The following is a 24,840-nucleotide window of genomic DNA, read 5'->3' on the forward strand; positions in this document are numbered from 1 at the left end:
ATTATTTCCAATCGTTTCCAAGCTCTCTTGTGCGCCTTTGTTGCTAAGGCAGCAAGCAAAAGCCAACAAACACAACTCGGAGGAAATAGCGGAACTCTGAAGTAAACAAGCTATGATGTAGCATCATGGCAATCTTTAAAGATTGTAATGGCTTATTACGTGACCAAGGGGATTTCTACTGCTTGGACTAAAAACAGCAGGGCTAAAGTTCAAAATTAACATGTTAATATGTTGGGTTTTATTATCTTATTATTTTCATGATGAAAAGAATAAAATTCGTGGGCATGACTCTGTTAAGAAGAGGTGTCAACTCCCCCGAAGCATCAGGTCTGCTTTTCTCCATGACTCCCTAATTTCAGTATTGGGTCGTGTTATATTGTTATATTCAGAATTGAATATGTCTAGTTTAAGGCAAAGAAGGACGAGGGGGGACATGATAGCAGTGTTCCAACATCTAAGGGGCTGCCATAAAAAAGAGGAGGTCAACTATTCTCCAAAACACCTGGAAGCAGGACAAGAAGCAACGGATGGAAACTAACCAAAGAGAGAAGCAACCTGGAACTAAGGAGGAATTTCCTGAGAGTGAGAACAATTAACCAGTAGAGCTTCAGAAGTTGTGGATGCTCCAACACTGGAGGATTTTAAGAAGAGATTGGACAAGCATTGGTCTGGAAGGGTCTAAGGGCAGTGGTGGCGAACCTATGGCACGGGTGCCAGAGGAGGCACTCAGAGCCCTCTCTGTTGGCACGCGTGCCACTGCCGCCAGCATCAGGCCACCACCGCCACTGGAGCAGGAGCCCCGCCCAGCACAAAGGAGACAAAGCGACCGACTAGCAAGCTCCAGTAGAGGTGGTAGAGCAGAGGTCACCAACCATTGTCGATTGGTGGACTGGAAGAAAAGGGTGGGGGAAGTTCTACATGCATGCATGTGCACATGGAGCCGCGAGCACGCACGCGCTGCAAATGGGGCGGGGCTAGTGCCTGCGTGATACTCACTAGCCCTGCCCCGTTCTTGCGTGGTGCAGCGCCTTGTATTTGTACCCTGCGGCGTGGCGGCAGCCATTTTTGCGCCTTGCAGCACGGTGGCCCATTTTTGTGCCCCTGGTTTTTGCGTGCCAGAGGCGGCACTCAGAGGCGCCTCCCTGCCCCTCTCCCCAAGGACACCACAATGCTGATGCAGCCCTGGCACTTTGTGATAAATAAGTGGGTTTTGGGTTGCAGTTTGGGCACTCGGTCTCTAAAAGGTTCGCCATCACTGGTCTAGGGTCTCCTGCTTGAGCAGGGGGTTGGATTAGAAGACTTCCAAGGTCCCTTCCAACTCTGTTATTCTGTAAGTGAAACTGATTGTTTTACACAAGTCTGGAATTTGTACAGATTTTATACACTGGGAGTTAAATTCAAATAAAGGCGGAAAAGAAGAACAGGTTATTCATGTTTGCTCGTACCTTCCAATTCTGTAACGCTGAGAAGAAATTTGAGCATTTCAACTGCCCTAGACGTGAGTTACAGTGCTAGAAAATGCAACCATCTCAAATTAGGATATGGATATACAGTAACCATGGGGTTTGGTTTTGTTTTCGAGGCTCCCAAGGTCTGTTTGAGCCCAGGGAAAAGCTGCTACATTAAGACATGGTGAACAAGATCCATTTGAGATACCAAGGGGAGGACGAGATTTCACAGCTGCAGCTTTGTTTTGGAATACGGCACTCAACCCACAAATCCAGAGAACTTGTCAGCAACAAAACTGCTCGAGGGCAAGAGAAGACACCCAATGAATCATACCGGAGCACCAGGGAATTTGCTTTCTATGCGTGGAAAGAGGCCAGAAACTCTTGATAGCTTTCAGAGTCTATTCCGAGATCTATTGCAACCTTCCATAGTGGCCAGATTTCTTGAGACTCTGCATTGCAAGCCAACAGAGAGAAAGTTGCTTTTCAGAAAGGGCTCTGGGTTCCGAATGGATGGTGTGCTTACTAGCAAAATGGTTACATGCATCTTACGACCCGTAAACATGCAACTACGGGTGGCCCCTGACTTATGACCACAACGGAGACTATTCTGACTCTGATATAAAACGCCTTCTTTAAATCAAGTCAGATAGATAACTCAAAAGAAACGATCTCATAACAAAAAATACATTTTAATCAGAAAGATTACTTGCATTCACGCTGTGGTTGTTACTCCTGGAAAATACATCTTTTGTCCATTTCTTCAGACCATTTCTTTAGGTAAAAGTATGATGCTCTCTTCCATACCATCTTTATAACGACTCAAGCTCATTGTGTGACCTTCAATGGCCCATGCTTCTTTCAGACAAAGAGATTCCACCCTGGCTTGTGTCCAGGAAGTCTCCCAATGACCTAGCATTTAACCCAATAACTGCCAGATATTCTAACATACTGATACCTGCTCTCTAGTTAGGGTTACATATGTTCCAGAATAGAGACCAAAACTTATGTTGCTAAGCAGGACAGCCCTCGAGTGAATTTTGCCCCATTTTACTGTCTTTCTCGCCACAGTGGTTAAATCAGTTAACCGTGGTGGTTCAGTTGGCCACGACGGTCGTTAAGGGCATCTGGCTTCCCCTATTGACTTTGCTTGTCTGAGGACCGCAAAAGGGGATCACGTGACCCCCCCCGGACACTGAAGCCGTTATAAATATGAACCAGTTGCCAAGCTTCTGATTTCTGATCACGTGACCCCTGGAGATGCCGCAATGTTCGTTAAGTGTGAAAAACGGTCACAGGTCACTTTTTTCAGGGCTGTTGTAACTTCGAATAGTCATTAAATGCTGTAAGTCGAGGACCATCCATAGCTAGCAAAGTCAGCAATATTCAAATGGGAAATCAAATACATAAAAACAAAAAGTGGGAAAAACAAGAAGTTGTGGATGCTCCAACACTGTAAGTTTTTAAGAAGAGACTGGACGACCATTTGTCTGAAATAGTATAGGGCAGGGATAGGCAACCTTGGCTCTTTTATGACTCGTGGACTTCAACTCCCAGAATTCCTGAGCCAGCGTGGCTCAGCTTGGAAACCTCTCCCTTTCCCCTCAGCATGGCTGGCTCAGGAATTCTGGGAGTTGAAGTCCACGAGTCATAAAAGAGCCAAGGTTGCCTACCCCTGGTATAGGGTTTCCTGCCTGAGCAGGGGGTTGGACTAGAAGACCTCCAAGGTCCCTTCCAACTCTATTATTATTATTATTATTATTATTATTATTATTATTATTATTATTATTATTATCATCATCATCATCATCATCATCGAATGGTTAGTGAATACATTTCATATTGTGCAATATTTCTGTTTGCTCTCCACATTTATCAGCGATTAATATGTTTGTGTATTACACAAATATAAATCTCTCTAGATAGATAGATAGATGGATGGATGGATGGATGGATAGATAGATAGATAGATAGATAGATAGATAGATAGATAGATAGATAGATAGATAGATAGATAGATATACACAATCTAGAAAATATGGATGATGGCCAGGAACCTAGCCAAAATCTCACCTCAGTATGCTGAGGTTTGAGAGGCAGCTCCTCCTATAAATTTTAGGTACCCATGGAAGACTTGACACAAGAAGGCCTCTATGAAAAAATTATGCCTTTGCTTTTTTCTGTTAATGTATATTTTTTATATTAACTCATTTACATCTATTTGAATGTTACTGCTGCATCACAATCATTTTTGTTCTGTCTGTGTACCACTTCAAGAAATGTATATGGAAAACTGCATAAACTATTTCGGAGAAAGAAATACTGAAAATGAGGATTATGCCCATTGAAGCTCCCTCAGTTTCTCCTTGTTCAGCATTCTGTGATTCATGCTTTTCTACTTCTGTGTATTTCCGAGTCCTCTCAAGCTCTCACTGGAGATGTGTTAAGAGAGCAACGCTACGTTACTATGAACAATTCTCACGTAATACAGGATGGAACGTCCACAATGCCTGGGCGACTGACTGCATGCTGCTGTCAACATAATTTATCCTTTCCATTATGGAATGAACACACATCCTTTTTGCTTATCGCCTTGAATTATGGCCTGGAAGAGTGCTGCTAATTAAAATTATATATCACACACTGGCATGCTGAGTTTGAACATTTGTCAAAGACAGAAAGCCATCTCAATTAGCTTTCCTTATTAGAACTTTTCAAATGAGCATAATACACTGAAAGAGTTGACGGAGAGTCAACGGAGATGGGTCAGAAGTCCTGCCAAGCAGCTAATGTTTCAGCCAAATCTCAACCTGGGTCCAAAGCTTGCTCCGTAGCAATGCCAAATAGCAAAAGAGGCACCAAACAATTCTTCCTACCCGATCCTCGTAATAGAAATCAGTTACTTTATCAAACTTTTATATTGCAAAGGTCTGACATCAACCTCCAGTTATCGAGAAAAGCCCTAGAGCAGACATGTCAAACACAAGGCCTGGGGGCCGGATGCAGCCCGCGAAGTGGTTTCATGTGGCCCGCGAAGCCATCCTGGAAACAGTGAGGGAACAGACCCCACTGCCTTGGCCCTGGCCCAGGCCGGCCGGGAGCCAATGTACAATTTTGTGGTGGCCATCTATGCTGAAATGCATCCAGTCTTAGCTCCACAAGGCCGTCTAGAAACAGCGAGGAACCAGCCCCTGCTGCATTGGTCCTGCCCCCTGGGTGCATGCTAGGGAGGTGTCACCCTTTGTGAGGAATGAAGAAATGGACCATGCCTTGGTGCTTGTCCCGGTCCCAACCCCTTCTGCCAGAGACCCTTAGATCTGTCCCACTCCTGCCCAGACCCCCACAGGCACCCTTGACATGAACGATGTAGAGCTGGCCATGCCCACCCAATAGGCCACACCCACTCCATCCACGCTCACCCAGTAGGCCACACCCATCCTGGCCACACCCACACCCCGAGGGCAACCGCAATGCTGATGCAGCCCTCAATGAAACTGAGTTTGACACCCCTGCCCTAGAGTTATTTGAAATTTCTAGCAGCTTCGCTTCCCTCACTGAATGAGGCTTTCATTCACAGGATCCAAGACAACTGTGTCACAGAATCACAAGACCTGCACAGAGTTCACTGGCATACAAGTGAAAACCGCCTAGAGAAAGAAGTTGCTTTTTTTCTAAGAATACAATATTGCTGCCTTAAATTAAGTTTTATTCAGCGTGACATTCGGTTGTCAGCCCCAGTGGGGACTTTACAAAAGTCATAAAGAGGGTGTGAAGGTAATAGTCTGCCCCATTTATTTTACTATCAAGATCCTGTTTTCAAATAGACAAGATTCAAGTGACTATTGCGATCCGGTTATCCCCTGAGCAGGACAGGAAGATAAAATATCATCTTCAGGCTCTTTGTTCCAGTGGTGGGGTTTGTTGTTGTTGTTGTTTTGCATGAAAATAAGATTAAAAAGAAGCTTTCGTGCATTCAAAATTCCTAGTCCCATAACAGGCAGAATCATCTCTGCAAGCATTTAGAGGCTGGCCTGTACTTTCTGCACGATTTCTCTTGTCTACAAATGTTCTCCATTAAGAAACACTCGGATTCCTTTCTGTCCACTCTGACCTTCAAGAGGAGGACATCTAAATATAGAATGAATGTTCCCTTGTTGACCAACGTAACTGGAAATAAGACATTCCGCTCTGATCAAGCAACAAATGCACCTTGACCTTAACCAGAGACTATCAACACATTGAAAAATTCCAGCCCTTTCCCCCAGCTACAAATAGCAGAACGTATTTATTTAACATTCAAGACAAATTGAACCCCAAGGTGTCATTTTCCTGAACACTTCAGGTTGGTTACTGCCTTCTTAAATATCATAGCTGAGGATGGGTGACCAAACACTCAAGTGTTGGTATCTAGGAAGCGAACCTATTTCCTCACCTGTGCAAGTGCAGATTGTTGCCAAACACTTAGCGAAGTGCTTTGCCCATCTTAAAACAGCCTCAGAAATATCAAATAAATTAATCTAGGGATATCTTTTATAAAATAAGGGGTAAACAGAATACAGTTTGTTTTTAATGTAACGCTATGACCCACAAACCAGAGCACAATGCAAAAATGTGTTTACTTAGAATTGCTCAGAAGAATTACAAGTTAGAGAATGTGCTTTGAAAGCCAAAATGAAATTCAGCAGCAACCACAATTCTTCCTCACACACCAATACAATCCTGGTTATCCAACTCCCCACAAGCTTTTTTTTTTTTAATTTCAGCACTATAAAGATGGGTTAAAACATATATTGCAGATATTATTTAACTGGGAGTCAGAGATGTTAGCTTCCTATAAAAGATTCTGATATAGAATCTCTTTGGTCTGGCAACAAATGCTAATAATCCTCTCTAAATTCCTTGTCCCAACAGAGGCAGTCTTGTGATATAACACATTGAAAAACAGAATGACTGTTTACGCTTAATTATAACCATTCTTAACACCATAGCAATGCCAAGTTGTACCAGGTCATCCATCTTATTTCAAGTGAAAACAATGGTTCCTTAATATGATGTGATTGTAGCATTTGAGTATTTAATGGAGAAAAAAAACACGGTCTAATGACAAATGACTTGTCATTTTGTCCAGCACAACACACTTGCTACTTCACCAGTGCAGCTGATCTGTTCTCCCTTCCTAATTCCTGTTAAAAATAAAAATGCCTTTCCTTGAGAATATCAATCCCATGTGCTTAAGTGCCTACTATCATGGGCCTATGATCCAAAATAGTTATCATTCTTAACAAGTTCTAACTTAATTGAACTTTTTTTTTTAAAAAAAGTAATAGTCTCCAGTTTCATTCCTCCACCACAGAAGCCAGTATGAATGTAGCAGAGATGTTTTCTAAAACCGATTAATGGATTGAAACTAGCATTCTGTACACTTCAAGAGTAAAAAATAAAAAATGACCACTCCCTATTTTAACAGTCCCAAGATAAACCAGAGATTCTCCCAACTTGAGAACTGAAACAGACATCAAGTCTCCAAAACGTAATACTCTTAATAACATGCTTTCCTTAAGAGGTGAAATTTATATCACACGTCTGTTTTATCGGAAAATCTATTTCATGTCTTCCTTATCTAGTGTATTCCAGATACGATGGGTGTGCAACTTCCATAATTTTGGCTGAGAAGGTGGGAACTGAGATCCTGACCCAACCGGAGAAGAGCATGAGGTCAGAATCCAGGGTTCAATCCTTGTTTGTCAGAACGCATCCCAATTCTTACCTCAAGCAATGCAGCTGCAGGATCTCCTTGCAGGCTTTTTCCAAGCTTGTCCACCTCATCCAGGAGAAAGACTGGATTGTTGACCCCAACAGTCTTCAAGCCATTGATGATACGGCCAGGCATGCTACCAACATACGTGCGCCTTGTTAAAAAAAAAGGAGAAAAACGGAAAGACTGAAATGCAACAGCATGAAAGCACTCAAAAATTGAAGATGCGAGCTTGGCTCAAGTTCTGCATGCACACCATCCCACAACGGACGCATGGCTGCCAAAACTGATGGAGTTAGCAGAGGGCTAAACTGACCATTTAGATCAGTGGTTCTCAACCTTTTTAATGCCGCGACCCCCCCCCAACTGGTCATAAGTCGAGGACTACTCAACCGGTCGTAAGTCGAGGACTATTCAACTGGTGCAGCACCGCTTTCAGAATGGGACTTTTGGTGGGCTCAGCAGGGCAGAGACAGCCTGGACAATTCCTATTGGCTTTTGAAGCCAATAGAATTAGACTCTATTCAAGAGAGTCTATTCTATTGGCTTTCAAAAGCCAATAGAATAAAAGGGAGGAGCACAGCTAAGGAAAAGGGGGGAAAAAATGGCGGACTGCACTGTTTGGCGACCCCCGTGAAATGGTCGTTCGACCCCAAATGGGGTCCCGACGCACAGGTTGAGAACCACTGATTTAGATTAAAGAAAAGAACACACTTAATTTTGCTTCTACTTGAAAATCGCTTCTGAACTTTGGGCTTGAGGTGGGAAAAAAAACCAAAATTTTGATTTTGGATTTTGCTGATTAGATAGGTTTAGTGTTCTAGAAATGGCTAGTATATACTATAATATAAAAGTAAAAAGTGGGGGAAACAAATTTAAATAAGAATTTTTGTAAACAGGATCTATGACGAGGCAATCAAGATGATCAATTAGAAAAGAAGCTTTATATTGATGTGGTTATTATTTGCAGAAACATGAGAAAAATGTTTATATTTAATTGTCATTTATTCAGATAATAAGAAATGCATTAATTTAAGGATGGCAAAAGAAAACATTATTGGAAGAAGAGAAAATTAAGCAAAGCCATTACATGGACTATAGAATTATAGAAATTGTTATTGTTTTTTAAATACTAACCCAGACAACACGCTATTCGCCAAATATTAAGGTGATTATGTTAAAAATCAATAAACCATATATAAAAACAATAAAAGTTGAGGTTTTATGTTATTATTTTATCCTACTGCACCAAAAGGAGCCGGAAGTCAATGCTTTTTTCTTTTCCCCTCTACCCTACACTTTTCTCTCTTCTCTTTTCCTCCCCTATTTTTCCTGTGTCTTTTTAATATAGATTTTTGTATTTTATGCTTCGTTAAAAAATAATAAAGTTTTGAACTACAAGTTATGCACGCACATCGGCAGGAGTGAGAAATTGCCTGAAAGGAGAAAAAATACACGGACTATGTTGCAATTCTGAAAACAGCTTATATAAATGAAGTAATGGTATGATCCGAGATATCTTAAGAGTATCTGATCAATTTCAGCTACTCCAGATTTGTCCACTTAAGCGTAGCTTTTCAAGATCTCAGTAAAGGCTCTCTCAACAGCTCTCAAATGAGACATCTTTGTGACATGGCCGATAATTTCAGAAAAATCATTTAACAAAGGCACAAAATATAAAATGCTCCAAACTGATTTTTGAAGTGCTCATCATCATTCATTGTAGGTAAAACTGGACATTCAAGCATGCTGACCTGAGTCCTCGAATGCCAGTTGTGTTAAAAGATTTTCTTTACATTGCTAGTTTGTTTAAACAATAAGATTCACCTCAAATCTGAATCAAGGAAAAAAAAATTGATAGCTGGTGAACAGACCTGGATATAACAAGGGTTAACAGAATAACAGTGTTGGAAGGGACCTTGGAGGTCATCTAGTCCAACCCCCTGCTCAGGCGGGAAACCCTATACCATTTCAGACAAAGGGCTGTCCAGTCTCTTCTTAAAAACTTCCAGTGTTGGAGCATTCACAGCTTCTGGAGGCAAGCTGTTCCACTAATTAATTGTTATATTCCACTAATATTCAAGCATGATGATAAACCGTACTTTATTATAGCAGAGATAAATCTAGTCTCTCTTTAGGCTTTGGGAAAAGCATGTTTTAATTTACAATAAAAAGGGTTGTGTATATGTGTGTATGTATAGGCATATACAGAGTTACTTATTCTTACTTGTAGTGCACTTACGTTATCACCAAAAAAAAAAAAAAAAAAAAAATCCAATAACTTCACATTGTGAAACCTTAGCAGTGAGTTTGTGAATTTCCGGCAACTAAATCTCACAGAAACAAAACGTAAATCAAGGAATGTGTGTACGATTATAAACCCATTTCGCTGAAAGGATGGAGAAAATGTTGTGTTATATAATGGGGTGGTTAATAAAATCCAGCTGGGGATGGAATGTTTTGCCAGCCTCCTTCACAGGAGCCAAATGATGTCAGAAGGCAGGATATAAGCCAAACTCCACCCCAAGTGTACACACACACACACACACACACACACAGAGAGAGAGAGAGAGAGAGAGAGAGAGAGAGAGAGAGAGAGAGAGAGAGAGAGAGAGAGAGAATCTCTTGTTGCTTCTGCATTTCTACTGCTCAGAGGGACAGATTAAAAACTTTTCTCCCGCATGGAATAGGAAAAATAATTCTTCAAAGCAGTTGACTTGTTTATGTTCTCCTGCGGTTTGTTTTCGCCCTGTCTGTAGCATCAGAGCAGCCTACCCCAAAGGCTCAGGGGATGTGTATACAAAGTGCACAAAAACAAGTTCCTAGCCCTGCACTATTATTAGACCTAAAGAATGTTGACAATAAAGGAACTCTTTTTCTTTTCCTTAGCCTGGACTGGCATGGCTGCTTACGACTACAAAGGCTCTTTTCCTTCAGCTCTCGGCCAGCTGTCTCCTGGGGATCGAAACACAAAACAGAACCAAAATCAAACTTCTCCCAGACAGGACTCAAGTCTAAGATTCCCCCTGTCTCTCCAGCATGGCTAGAGGAACTTAATAAGGTTGTTTCAAAGGGATAAATGATAAGAAACTTTCTAAGCTCAGGGCAAAACCACTCACTATCTGCATCCGAGCAGGAAGAGCATTCCTTTTAAGTGAAGCTGGCTGCACATTGTTGTTCTTGTTGTTAATTGCGAAGTCGTGTCCGACCCATCGCGACCCCATGGACAATGTTCCTCCAGGCCTTCCTGTCCTCTACCATCTTCTGGAGTCCATTTAAGCTCACTCCTGCTGCTTCAGTGACTCCATCCAGCCACCTCATCCTCTGTCGTCCCCTTCTTCTCTTGCCCTCCATCTTTCCCAGCATCAGGCTCTTCTCCAGTGAGTCCTTCCTTCTCATCAGGTGGCCAAAGTATTTGAGTTTCAACTTCAGGATCTGGCCTTCTAAAGAGCAGTCGGGGTTGATCTCTCTAGGACTGACCGGTTTGAACGCCTTGCAGTCCAGGGGACTCGCAGGAGTCTTCTCCAGCACCAGAGTTCAAAGGCCTCCATTCTTTGTCACTCAGCCTTTCTTATGCTCCAACTTTCACAGCCATACATTGCAACTGGGAAAACCATGGCCTGGACTATACGCATTTTTGTTGGCAGGGTGGCTGCACATAACCCGGGCTAAGTAATTGGTGAGATTTTTGTCTTAAAAAAAAAAAAAAAAATGCCAGAAATAACAAACACAGGGAGTCCTCGACTTACGGCCACAATCGAGCCCGAGCTTTCTGTTGCTAAGCGAAACATTTGTTCAGTGAGTTTTGCCCCCTTTTACGACCTTTCCTGCCACAGCTGTTAAGGTTAGTCACGCGGTCGTTAAGCGAACCTGACACTTCTTGTCGTAAGGTCACAAAAGGGGATCACACGACCCCGGGGCACCACAACCGTCCTAAATAGGAGTCCGTTGCCAAACCTCTCAATTCCGATCACATAACCGTAGGGATGCTGCAAAGGTCGTAAGTGTGAGAAATGGTCGTAACTCACTTTTTTCAGTGCCGTTGTAACTTTGAATGCTCGCTAAATGAACTGTTGTAAGTCGAGGACGACCTGTACCAGGTACAAGAAAATATAAGGACTCTTCATAGGTGTTTTCCTTTAAATATGTCAGGGGCTGCCCCAAAGAAGAGGGAGTCAAGCTATTCTCCAAGGCACCTGAAGGCAGGACAAGAAACAACGGATGGAAACTAACCAAAGAGAGAAGCAACCTAGAACTAAGGAGAAATTTCCTGACAGTGAGAACAATTAATCAGTGGAACTACCTGCCTCCAGAAGCGGTGAATGCTCCAACACTGGAAGTTTTTAAGAAGAGACTGGACAGCCATTTGTCTGAAATGGTATGGGGTTTCCTGCCTGAGCAGGGGGTTGGACTTGATGACCTCCAAGTTCCCTTCCAACTACATTACTATTATTATTATTATTATTATTATTATTATTATTATTATTATTATTTATTATCATCATCATCTTAACAGCTGCAGTGATTCTATCTTCCAAAGCACCAGAAGGCAATACCAAAAGCAATGGGTTGAAACTGAACAAGGACAGAAGCAACCTAGAACTAAGGAGAAACTTCCTGACTGTTAGAACAATTAACCAGTGGAACAACCTGCCTCCAGAAGTGGTGGGTGCTCCAACACTGGAAGTTTTTAAGAAGAGACTGGACAGCCACTTGTCTGAAATGGTATGGGGTTTCCTGCCTGAGCAGGGGGTTGGACCTGATGACCTCCAAGGTCCCTTCCAACTTTATTATTATTATTATTAAGCACGGATTCTCATTTGCAAGGCTGGGACTGTCACATATGCTGAAACAGAATTAAACAAACAGAATTCTGGCTGGGCTGTCGACTCTGAACCCAGCCCATCTGTTCCAGCTAAAAGAAATCACTCTGAAAATCTGGAAGCCAGTTGAAAGATGGTGAACAAGAAATCGGACTGTTCTCAGAGCTGGGGAAATCAGGAAGGAGGAAATTATTATAACTGCCCGTGCCCTGAAATACTTCCTCTGCTTTTCACTTACCTAAACCCACACCTATTAAGACTTTAATGTGGATAAAAAGGATTCCTAGGGAAGGGTACCAGAGAACAGGGGACATTGCAAAGCAGCCTGGAGTTCAACGCCACAAATTTCCCTTCAGTCTCTCGCCCTGAAACGAATCCAACCAGACGTTAAAGGGATTAATTTTAACTGGATTGCCTTCCTAGAAAGCTAGCCTGATGCCTTTGGACTGGGGAGTGCAACAGTCAAAATCTTTCTAAGCCACAAAGGTCGCTCTGTGCCTCTCATCTTCTCTCTCCGAATTAGCTCCAAGTTATTGTGAGGGTAGAAATTCTACCACGGAAGGAGAAAAGAGTTCGCCTCAGGGTGTAACTTTTGGAAACCCTTGGAAGGGGAGGGCAAAGAAATGACAGAGTCGTGCTTTTGCAAATCGGCACTCTGCAGAGTCAGAGACTTTCAAACTGCAGCAAGGAAAAGCTCTGGTTACATCCAAAGCACATCCTGCTTCCTGCACATAAACAAAACGTGTCAAAAAGGCATCACGACTGACGGAAGAGTATCTGTGGAACAGATACAGCTGCCAAAAAACCCAACCCAGTGCTGGGCTGCATTAACAGAGGGATAGAATCAAGATCACGTGAAGTATTAATACCACTTTACAAGGCCTTGGTAAGGCCACACTTGGAATACTGCATCCAGCTTTGGTCACCACGATGTAAAAAAGATGTTGAGACTCTAAAAAGAGTACAGAGAAGAGCAACAAAGATGATTAGGGGACTGGAGGCTAAAGTATATAAAGAACGGTTGCTGGAATTGGGTATGTCTAGTTTAACAAAGAGAAGGACTGGGGGTGACATGATAGCAGTGTTCCAGTATCTCAGGGGCTGCCCCAAAGAAGAGGGAGTCAAGCTATTCTCCAAAGCACCTGAAGGCAGGACAAGAAGCAACAGATGGAAACTAATCAAAGAGAGAAGCAACCTTAGAACTAAGGAGAAATGTTCTGATAGTTAGAACGGTTACTCTCTTCAAGACAGCAGTTTTCTTAGGTTCTCCAACGAAAGGCATATAACAACCTCTAGTGGTTCCCATTTGAACAGCAAGATCTGTTCTGCTTTTCAGAAGTAGTCTAATCAACACAACAAAGTTACCAGCTATGCCAGTCAGCAAGTGGTGAGGATGTGACCAGCTTGGAACCGAGCAAATGGCAATTGCGCATGTACTATATTTATCATGTATCTGACTTATTGAGAAATAGACGAACTAGGGACATCAACACTTGGAAATCCTTGCCCTAAATTTCAGCAGGCTTCAGGTGGTAGTAACAAAAATTGCCTATAGCACCATCAGCCCAAATGTCCCAGTTCTAAATTTTTCCTGCACTGGATTCAAGAATCTAGAGAGGAATTCTAGGTGTCTTTGATAAAATGCAACCATTGGGAGACCTGATCAAGAAGCTCTACACCAGGGTTTCTCAAGCTACGCAACTTTGAAGATAGGTGGATAGCATGGCTGGCTGGGGCATTCTGGGAACTGAAGTCCAACTATCTAAAATGGGTCAAAATTGAGAAACAAGGATACCACATTCGTTCACAGAACAGATAATAAGAGGCAGAGCCAGAGTATTAACAAGCTAACCTGAAGCAGGCTGACACACAATCGTAATTAAGACATGGTGGTTTCAAAGATCAGCATGAGAAGCAGTAATAGTGTAGTGGAAGCTTGGAACCAACTTCCAGCAGAGGTAGTCGGTCAATCATCAGTAACCGAGTTTAAACATGCTTGGGGTAAACATGCGTCCATCCTCTGACAAAAATTAAAAATAAAATTTAAATAAAATATAAAAATAATAAGAAACAAACAAACAAACAAAAACTCAAAGGGCAGACTCGAAGGACCATTAAGTCTTTTTTTTGCTGTCAGTTTTCTATGTTTCTGTGAGCAGGGGGTTGGACTAGATGACCTCCAAGGTCCCTTCCAACTTTCTTCTTATTATTATTATTTTAAAAAGTTTTTTGATGTTCAGTGCAGTTCAGTGATGTTCAGTTCTCTTCTATATAGGTTTAACTCGTGCAAACCTAACCTGTAATTATAAACATGATTACATACATGACCATGTGCGGTAGCATTTGCTACTTTCAAGCAGAGCTACAACACAAATAAAATCTCAAAAAAAACACTGAACGCTATTGTGCTTCACCCCCTTACATCTTTCTTCTGAAGCCATTTCTCCATGGCAGGGGGAAAAAAAAAAGTGGTTGCGTACAAATGACAACGTATTTTTCTCTGTAATGCAGTGGTTCTCAACCTTTCTAATGCCGCGATCCCATAATACAGTTCCCCATGTTGTGGTGACCCCCAACCACTTATACATCACTGGGTGCCAGGGGCGTGGCCAAAGAAAAGGGGGGAAAAATGGCGGACAGCCTTGTTTGGCGACCCCCGTGAAATGGTCGTTCGACCCCAAATGGGGTCCCGACCCACAGGTGGAGAACCACTGCTGTAATGGGAAGATGTTTATCAGTGTGAAGAAACTGGGATGGAGGTAAGAAAACAAGATGAGTGCTCTTCCACAGCCTCTAAATCCCCAGACAATCACAACAGTAACAACAACAACAACAAAGACTTAAAAATACCTGTGACCTCGGATGTCAGACTGGTCACAGACGCCGCCTAAGGCGATGCGGTGGAACTCTCTGCGCAAAGTCTTCGCCACCGATCGCCCCACGCTTGTTTTCCCAACTCCGGGGGGCCCCACGAAGCACAGGATGGGCCCCTTTAAATTGTTCTTGAGCTGCCTGACTGCCAAATACTCCAACACCCGCTTCTTCAGTTTCTGCATGGCGTAGTGATCGTTATCCAGAAGAATCCTGGCTGCACGGATATCCAGGCAATCTGTTTAAGCCAAACACAGAGACTTTTTTTTTTTACACCCTGAACTAAAGCAGTTCTTCCGGCCACTGGAAGAATACCGTTACAGGTAGTTCCTCGATTTACAACGGTTCATTTAGTGACTGTTCAGAGTGACGAACGGCACTGGAAAAAGGGACTTGCGGCCGTTTTTTCACACAAGCACTGCAGCATCACACACCTCCTCTCCCCCCCCCCCCGTGACTATGTGATTCAGAGGCTTGGCGACTGGTTCCTATTTATGACGGTCACAGCGTCCCAAGGTCACGCAATTCCCTCTGGCGACCTTCAACGGGGAAGCCAGGTTTTGCTTACTGACTGCCTTACTAACTTAACAGCGGCAGGGATGCCCCTAACAACAGTGGCGAGAAAAGTCGTAAAATGGGACAACGCTCACTTAACAGGGTGTCTCACAAATCTAGGATTTGACTGCGGTCGTAAGTCGAGGACCACCTGCATTTAAATAGAGGATATTTCTATGATCTTCTTTTCTTTTTAAATGGTGTTCTCATCCTAAGAAAATAATCCACTGACCTTTTGTACTCTTGCTCCAGGGTAATTCCACCATTAGTTCCAAATAATTCCGGGTTAAGGCATATTCCGGCATGGATTGAGGCATCTTCTTTAACCTAGAAAAACAGATAAACCTCTTTAGCGGAAGAGCTGAAATCCAAGTCTGCGGATTAGAAGAGCCAAGAAATGAAAGTACAGCCAGCATGTTGTTGGAACCCTTCATGACATCCTAGCTTGCACTAATACAAGCCATGACCACAGTGACTTACGAACACAATTTCTGTTGTTCAGTGAAACATTTCAGTGGGTTTCGCCCCATTTCATGACTTTTCTTGCCAGTTGTAAGTGAATCACGGCAGCTGATAAGTTGGTCACGACACGACACATCTTCTCCACGACCTGTTTTCCTTGCTACCTTCTGGGAGGGGGGGGGGGCTTCGTGGTATCCAAAGCAGAACATCCAGATTCAGCCAGTTTTGTACCATACAGCGTTAACCTTGTGAACTCTCAAGCTTCCTCCTTCCGTTATGCATTCAAGATGGACAGTGATTAATAGTTATATGCTACTTATATGTAAGGCTGTGGGTCTAAACATACTTTGTACATAGTTTGTTTAAAAAATGTGTTATGTAGTTTACAGATGGCATCTCCCTCCGGCCAGATTAGCCAAAATGTATAATGGATATTCATCTATGTGTTGGAAATGTAAAAAAGAAAAGGGCACCTTTTTTCATGTATGGTGGACATGTAGAGAAGCACAGGTGTATTGGCATATGGTCTGGGATTGGGCAATAGAAATGACTAGGCAAAACATTCTATACAAACCGGAGATATTACTATTAGGAATACTAGAGAAAAATGTAAATAAAGAGGACACATATTTAATTATCCATGTGGTCACAGCAGCAATGATACTATTTGCTCAAAAATGGAAAGCAATGGAAGTACCGAGTGGGGAAACATTAATAAAGAAAATTATGTATTGCGCAGAACTAGATAGGATAACTACAAGATTAAAAAAATCAGGAAGAAACAGAATTTTGTCGAATATGGAATAAATTTTATAGATGGAGGGGAAAAAAATGGAGGTCACAGTAAAGAGATAAACTGAGATAGAGACTAGAAATGTATAGTTGTATATAGGTATATTATATGTAATTAATGTACAGTATGGATTGAGATGTCAGTCAAAGACGATTTACCATGTTCAATGTTTTTAATCCTTTTTTTCCTTTGTACTTAAACATTTTCAAAAAGAAAATGTGTTATATATGTGTACATTTTGAGAGCAAGCAACTCAATTTCATTTTTAATGTGTGCCGTTGTGCCCACAGTAATAAATGATAATAAAGATTCTCTAATCTAATCTAATCTAATCTAGTCACACGGTTGTTAAGTGGATCTGGCTTCCCCCACTGTTTGTCGGAATGCCTCACTTGACGTTGAGACACAGCAACGGCCGTAAGTATGAATCACTTGCCAGGCATCCGAATTTTGATCACACGATCATGGGGCTGCTGCAAAAGCTAAGTGTGAAAAACGGCCGCAAGTCGCTTTTTTTTTCAGCGCCGTTGTAACTTTGAACGGTCACTAAATGAACTGTTATAAGTCGAGGACTACCTATGTAAGGCTTACATTCCGTTTGGCTTAACGTTCAGAATGTTTGCCAAAGGTTACAATCGGAGGGCATTTAATGCTGCTAACCAGGCACAGGTCTGAAAAGGGATCCTGTTCTGTACTTCAATAAATTAGAAACAGTTCTAATTCACAACATCCAGTTCTTGTACTTACAAAATCCTACTCAGTGTATGTGAAACAGTAACATAAAAACCACATCGCAAGAGCAGTGTTATGCAACTAAGACTGCAATCCCAAGCATGTGTCAACCCTGCTGCTAACATCGGATGTTCTTGCTTCCACAACAGATGGAAACGCGGCCATTTTTCTCTATTGCTTTTAGAGTTAGTTGATGCTGGGAGGGGGAATGTGGATGAGAGTCCAGCTAGTCATAACAATAATAACTCAGCTGTGGGAATCCAAGGTCATTGCGCCCAGCTTTAATAGAGTTTTAGCGGGCTGGGGAGAAAGCCCGAGCTTCAAGCTAATTGCAGAATGTGATTTATGATTGTTTATCAGAGGAGGGAATTGTGCTTTGATACTTTGTATCCAGGGGAGGGGAATTCAGTTTCAGGTTTCAACTATGTTAGTTGCGGATACTTTGTTTCTCAAATAAAAGATTCTTTAAGGTAAACAGTGCCTCGAAGTTCTTTTGAAGAGTTGCATCTGTCGCAACCATGACAGGCTTATTTGGAAATCAGATTTACCTAACTTAACGGGAGTGTCTTCTCCTTTGATGCATGTTTATTTGTTATTCCTTAGCTTTGGACCCCACCCACCCTTTAGGTTATTCCAGATTACAATCACTCTTTAAAACAGCGCGCAGAACAAAGGTAAATGATCTTCTGAGTGGAAGCCAAAATCAAAGACAAAAAGTACCCATAAACTAATAACGTGTGCTTTTGCCGTCAATAAATTACACATGCTTCGTTAACAGAAGGGGATCAATCCGCAAGAAAGTGATGAAAAACTCACTGGACCTTTTAACTTCCTTGAGGCAGACTTTGAGAGCTGGCTCAGGCATGCGAGAGGCTCGGATATTTTTTTCAAGAATAATAATATCATCGTGGTTTTCATCCTCCTCCTCATCTTCCATGGCACCTGGAATGTGGCCAATCCGCCGCATAGGACGTATTGCTACGATCTAGGAAATTGAAAAGTGGGAAGAGTAAATTATTTCAGGCAACTATCAATCAATCAATCAATCAGAATAGAGCTGGAAGTGACCTTGGAGGTCTTCTAGTCCAACCCCCAGCTCAAGCAGGAGACAGGTGGCTGTCCAGTCTCTTCTTAAAAGCCTCCAGTGAGGGAGTATCTACAACTTCTGGAGGCAAGTCGTTCCACTGATTAATTATTCTAACCGGCAGGAAATTTCTCCTTAGTTCCAGGTTGCTTCTCTCCTTGATTAGTTTCCATCCATTGTTTCTTGTCTTGCCTTCTGGTGCTTTGGAAAGGAAGTTGACCCTCTCTTCTTTGTGGCAGCCCCTCAAATAATGGAATACTGCTATCAAATCATCCCTAGTCCTTCTTTTCTCTAGACTAGCTATACCCAGCTCCTGCAGCCCTTCTTCATGTGCTTTAGTCTCCAGGTCCTTCATCATCCTAGTTGCTCTTCTTGGCACTTTTTCCAAAGTCTCGACATCCTTTTCGTAATGTGCTGACCAAAACTGGATGCGGTATTCTAGGTGTAGTCTATAACCAGGATCAAATGAGCTCACAACCTTCTAAAGCAGTGGTTCTCAACCTTTTTAATGCCGCAACCCTTTGCAGAATGGGACTTTTGGAGGGCTCAGCAGGGCAGAGACAGCCTCGACAATTCCTACTGGCTTTTGAAAGCCAATAGAATTAGACTCTATTCAAGAGAGTCTATTCTATTGGCTTTCAAAAGCCAATAGAATAAAAGGGAGTAGCACAGCTAAGGAAAAGGGGGAAAAAATGGTGGACTGCATTGTTTGGCGACCCCCGTGAAATGGTCGTTCGACCCCAAATGGGGTCCCGACCCACAGGTTGAGAACCACTGCTCTAAAAGATTGCTGTAGATCGCAAAGTATGGAAATCTAAACCCATACCGTATGTTTAAAATGAGAAACACATTCCTTATATCAAGTCAACCATTATCTATCTAGCCCAATCATGTCTGTTACCTGCTTGCAGTTCTCAAGTTTCAACCAGACTTGCCTGGCCTTGTCTGGGGATTAGAAGGATGAACTGAGTGCCTTTTGCAAGGGAAGTATGTATTTTACTATTGAGTTACAGCCTCAATTTAGTCTGCCTCCTCATTACTTTTTGCTATTGCTAAATCAGGGCTGTTGCTAATTCTTATCTCATGCCAAATAAATTACACCCACACAGGACCATTCATACGCCTTAAAGTAAATCATTTCATTACAAACATACCCTTTTGTCATCATCCTGCTTGTGTTTTCTGGTGTTCTGCAGAAGCTTCAAACCTTTAATCTGTCTAACAAGCAACGGTATGGTCATTTTGAACCGTTCTTCTAAACCAATAGCATCCAGGATCTAATAGAAAAGTACAAAAATTATTAAGCATGTGTTCCTTGCCTTCTCCTCGGATTTTTAGAACAGCTCAGATTTCACCACAAAATGTGCCCGCCTAATCTGAAACGGATCCGAGGAAATTAAAACCTCGTAAGCTATCAGAATCCATCTTGTGTGTGCTCCTATTCCACTGCTATTTATGAGGAGCTATTTATGCTAGCTGGACATATCCCATAATAGGGATTTGTTGAACAAATCATCATCTCCTGTGTAATATTTCATAATGCTATTGATACGTTTGCTATTTGTGTTGGCTAGGCAACAGTGAAAGAAAACGGCAGACAAACACTGAAAAATAAATAACAATACTATTCCCCTTTAGGAATGTTGGAAAACATTGAAAGCCCCTGACAGCAGGGGAGCTATTTGTTTCTAGCTGTGGAACTGCAGAAAAAGGATAAAAATGCAGGGTTTAGGAAAGGATACTAATGGAATTCAGGGAGGCACAAGAAACCCAATCTGAGAACCTGTCTAATATGGTCTATCTTCCTCCGTACCAATTTTTCCTCAATCTAGTGTCACAAAGATGTGCTAGAGCAGAGGTCCCCAACCCCTGCTCTAGCACATGCCAGCAACCAGTCCGCACAAACAACCAAAGCCCCATCCATGGGATGCAGGCAGCACACAAAACCATGCACTCTGGTCTGTGGAAAAACCTCTCTCCATGGAACTGGTCCTGCTTCCCAAAAGGTTGGGGGCCTCTGTGCTAGAGAACAACTTCCATCACTCTGGAACACCACCAATATCAAAAGTCAGGAACACTTTAGTGTTCCACCCCAGCCCCAATTTCACCACCCAAGGTGCCTTATTGAAGGGTGGCCACATGGACCTTAGAATCCTTAAATCATTTGCTAGACGTTCTAGACCAGAATGTTTCTCAACCTTGCAACTTGAAAGTTCCATGGACTTCAAGTCCCAGAATTCCCCAGCCAGCATCAAGTTGCCATGGTTGAGAAACACTGAATCTAGACAAAATGCCAGGTGGGTTTCCTTTAGACAAGCAAAGTATAACTACTGACATCAGGGAAAATGTGCTGTGGTTAACAACACCAGCTTTTGGAGCGGAAGCGTGTGGGTGCTGAAGATATCACAATTAGAAGAGAAGCACATTGTCAGCGTACAGAACTTAGCCTGTGATGCCACTGGAAACCTGTAAATGCACAAGCTAAAACTTGTTGGTGTCAGCTGCCTTGTGACCCATATATTTTCCCTTATGGGAAAAATTGTTTAGTACTCATTGTTTTTGGTACTCATCACATCTCCTGGAACCAATTAACAAGGAATACTGAGATACCACATTTCATGGATGAAGGACCATAACCAGATAATAAATTTGTTAATCTTTTAAGAAAATTGCAAGAAGACTCTTTCTGCTCCCGCTTGGCAGTTCTTAGTGTGTTGGTAGGTTTCAACATTCAAAATTTGTGAAGCCAGAATGGAAGCAGTGCTTGATACCTGAAGTTTCTCCTGGTTGCTGGTACGGATGATCGAGGTGACTATATCTGGTAGAGCTTCTCTGGGTAGATTGTCCAACAAGCGTCTCAGTTTTGCCACCGCCGGGATGGACATATCCAACATCTCAACCAGCTTTGTCAAAGATGGGGTAAAAATGTAAAGCAACATTTTAACACTGGTATTCTTTCATATCACTAGTATCGTTCGTATCATCAGTAAACACTGGGCTCCACTCAGTCGCCCAGACTCCATCCCGATGCAAGGGATTAGAGTCGTTAAAAGAAAAAAAAATCATTTGTATCACTCAGCATGATAAACCAATGCTACTGGTTAGGACAAAAAGAAAAGGACCCCTCCATTTTCTGAATTTCAATGGTGCCAAGGTCGTTTGTTCTAAGTGACTTGCCCAACCAACAGAAGAATGGTCAAGAAGCCTGTGAAATCTAAAGGATGTTTTTTTTTTTTTCCTATGCCATCTGACCACCTTTCGGACACAACTATCTGCTGGATTCAAACTTTGCACTAGTGAAACTTTTTCTTCCTGGGAGCAAGCAAGCGGCTGTTTGAGCATGATGGCAAGAACCTCATCTTCAAGCAGCTTTATCAGCAAAATAAGTTCTGATTGTCAGAACTGAAGAAGCTTCTTGGATGAGAAGCAAAACGTCTTCAAGAAATAAAAAAGTAAGCCCAGTTGCCTTTTGAAAAAGCACCTACGGGACATTTGTACTGGCTCCAATCTCTCTGGCGTGGCCTGCCCTCTTTTTGCAGTTTGGATGAAAATGTTCTCTCCTGAGCTACGCAAACAGGTCCTCCTCATCCCAAATGCATGAGAGCATTGCAACAGGAAAAGTAAACAACTAACATTGCATCAGCAACAAAGCACGGACTTTGCTAGTGAGCCACAATTCCTTTACACACAGCGATCGCTATCATTTCCTCAAAAGATATTTAGATATTTAGCACCATTTCATGGCACCTAACCTGCACTGCATATTTATAGAATTGCTCCGGCAACTCTCCCAGCTCCTCTTCGGACCTGTTGGTAAATTGTTCTAGCCGATCCAACTGTTCAACGTCCGCAACGAGATAAGGTTTTTCCTTCACCAGTTGCAAAATCTGGAACCTGCAGAGGCCTGTTAATAACAACGTATAATGGGGCTTGGGCCAGTTGCTGCCAACCACTTGAACTGCCAGTGCAGCTGTGCCAATCCTGAAAATGCAAAAAAAAAAAAAAAGAAAGAAAGTATTATTTGTCATGCCACAATAAGGAATATGCTTGAACAGGAGTTAATTATCCCATGGAGCTGTTTTGGAAGATATCGTCCATGATAAAGGCGCTAACATCACAGATACTCCTTGACTTAAGACCAAAATTTCTATAGTTAAGTAAGACAGATGTTAAGTGAATTTTGCCCCATTTTACAACCTTTCGAATCAGTTATTAAGTGAATCTGGCTTCCCCATTGACTTTGCTTGTCAGAAGGTCGCAAAAGGGGATCACATGACCCCGGGGACATTGCAACCGTCATAAATATGAGTCGGTTGCCAAACGGCTGAGTTTTGATCACATGACCATGGGGAATGCTGCAAGGGACCTAAGTGTGGAAAATGGTCATAAGGCACTTTTTCAGTGCCATTGTAACTTCAGACGGTCACTAAATAAACTGTTGTAAGTTGAGGACTACCTGTCTCCATGGGGCTGTTTTAAAAGATGTTGTCTATGACAAAGTGGCTAACAGTACTATGCTAGCAGTGTTAGTCCTAGCTACAGAAACGTTTGAAAATACTTTGAAAAAAGTTCCAGATGGTTAGATTCCTGCTTGAGGCAGGCATTTTGCTTAGAGATGCCTGGGACTGAACATGGAACATTTTGCATAGAGAACCCTTTCAATCTTTTGACAAGAGGAAGCATCTGACTGTTTATCAACCTACATTCCAGCATCAAAAAAGCAACACACACTTGCAGGGGTTTCCTTCATTGTGTTTCTGCAGCCACTTTTTTTGCTGAGAAAGCTGTTTTTTAACTATCAATCAGTTGTCTTTTCACCAGCAAATTGTTAAAGCGTGTTTTCCTTACAGCCATGTTCCTTCTTGAGAGCCTGGCCTACATTAATGCTCGCTAAAATCACAAACCACTTTCAAGGACAGAACAGGAGACTCTGATTGGTAGCCATGCGTTTTCCCACACCGTTTCATCTCTAGATCCACTTCCAAAAGCCAAGTTTCTAAAACTCGCAAGCAACCATTTTTAAAAATCTATTTCTTATGAACTTCACGAGTTACTACCATCGAACCGGAAGTACTTCTCCTGCGAACTGTGCTCCACTCCTCAAGCACCACGTTGTGTGCTCCGAAGAACACAACAGGATGGGGATCGTCAAGGCAAATTCATAACCTATTTATTTATTAAATTTCCAAAAGCTGCCCAGAGCCATTTGATAGGAAAGATGTAATAAATAAAATCTCACATACACGTTGTTTGCAATTTACACACAAAGACAAGGCAAGCCTTGGATCTCTTTTGTGGGCCAAAATAAAAATGAAGGGATAATAATAATAATAAAAAAACCCTGCCCTGAGATGGGCACCTATGGAAATGCATTAAACCAGCAATAAAGCTCAATGTCACAACTCTAATAAGATACTTAATTAATTTGCTCCAATTAGCCAAAGGAGCAAAGAGCATCCCTGGCCAGAAAGAAAAGAGAGGAAAGAGGGGGCTGCAGTCGCCATGGCAACCGTGAACCTTCGGTGTGATAGATGGCCGGAGGGAGGGTAGCACCGTGGCAACAGGCCAGGCGGTAACCATGGCAACGCAAGGGAAGGTCTCCGGATTAAGGCAGGTGGCCGAAGGGAGGGGGGACGAGGGGGCGTGGTCCTCCTGACGTCACGACCGCCATGTTGGGAAGGGCTCGCGGAAGGGGCCGCTGTTTACAGCAACCCGGGGAGCTCGGGGTAGGGGCGGGCACCGGTTGCCATAGCGACCGCGGCGAGCAAGGCCGCGTCCCAGACCTGTGGAGCGGCGGCAGCGCGTCGAGGTCGCTGGCCGGGTCCTTCGTGTCGGGAATGACGCCGAGGATGGTGCTCTTGAGCGACGTGCCCTTCAGCAGCCGGCTCCGCACCAGCTGCATGTTCCGCGGAGAGTCCACGCTGGCGCGCATGGTGGAGCCCGGCAGCAGCACGGCTTCGGGCGTCAGCAGCAGCGGCAGGCGGGTCGGGATTTGGATGGCGCTGTCCGAGGACGCCATGGTTGAGCAGCTCTCGCGCAATGCCCGTCACGTCGCGTACGTGCCGAGCTACGGCGAGCGGCGAGGGGCAAACGGCGCAAGGCGCGCGTGCTGCTCGCGGCCGCCCCCTCTGGCCGTATCTGGCGTTGCGCCGCCTCTTTAAGCCGGGCGGGGCAAGCGTGGAGAAACTCAGAGGCAATAGTAATTCATTTAAAAAAAAAGGGGTGGAATAAAATAGTATCGGTTACTAAATGAACTGTTGTAAGTCGAGGACTATCTGTATTTGCTTGAGAGGGGGGAGGAATCAGGCGAATTAAAC

At 43.0% G+C, this 24,840-nt stretch overlaps 1 protein-coding gene across 1 annotated transcript in view; it reads right to left on the bottom strand.

Annotated features, from left to right (window-relative positions):
* The window catches only part of LONP2 (lon peptidase 2, peroxisomal), a 50,448-nt gene extending 25,906 nt beyond the window's left edge, over window positions 1–24,542 (bottom strand). The window contains exons 1-8 of the mRNA XM_039352443.1: window positions 24,307–24,542; window positions 22,276–22,504; window positions 21,295–21,426; window positions 19,678–19,800; window positions 18,261–18,424; window positions 15,685–15,779; window positions 14,877–15,135; window positions 7,216–7,357 (exon numbers count right to left, since the gene is read on the bottom strand). Of these exons, the coding sequence (XP_039208377.1) occupies window positions 7,216–7,357; window positions 14,877–15,135; window positions 15,685–15,779; window positions 18,261–18,424; window positions 19,678–19,800; window positions 21,295–21,426; window positions 22,276–22,504; window positions 24,307–24,542 (1,380 nt within the window). The remainder of the gene's footprint in view (window positions 1–7,215; window positions 7,358–14,876; window positions 15,136–15,684; window positions 15,780–18,260; window positions 18,425–19,677; window positions 19,801–21,294; window positions 21,427–22,275; window positions 22,505–24,306) is intronic.
* Window positions 24,543–24,840: the final 298 nt, after the last annotated feature.

Source organism: Crotalus tigris, unplaced genomic scaffold, assembly GCF_016545835.1.
Source record: "Crotalus tigris isolate CLP2741 ecotype Arizona unplaced genomic scaffold, ASM1654583v1 scf7180000018432.44079421565:4894166, whole genome shotgun sequence".
Taxonomy (NCBI): domain Eukaryota; kingdom Metazoa; phylum Chordata; class Lepidosauria; order Squamata; family Viperidae; genus Crotalus; species Crotalus tigris.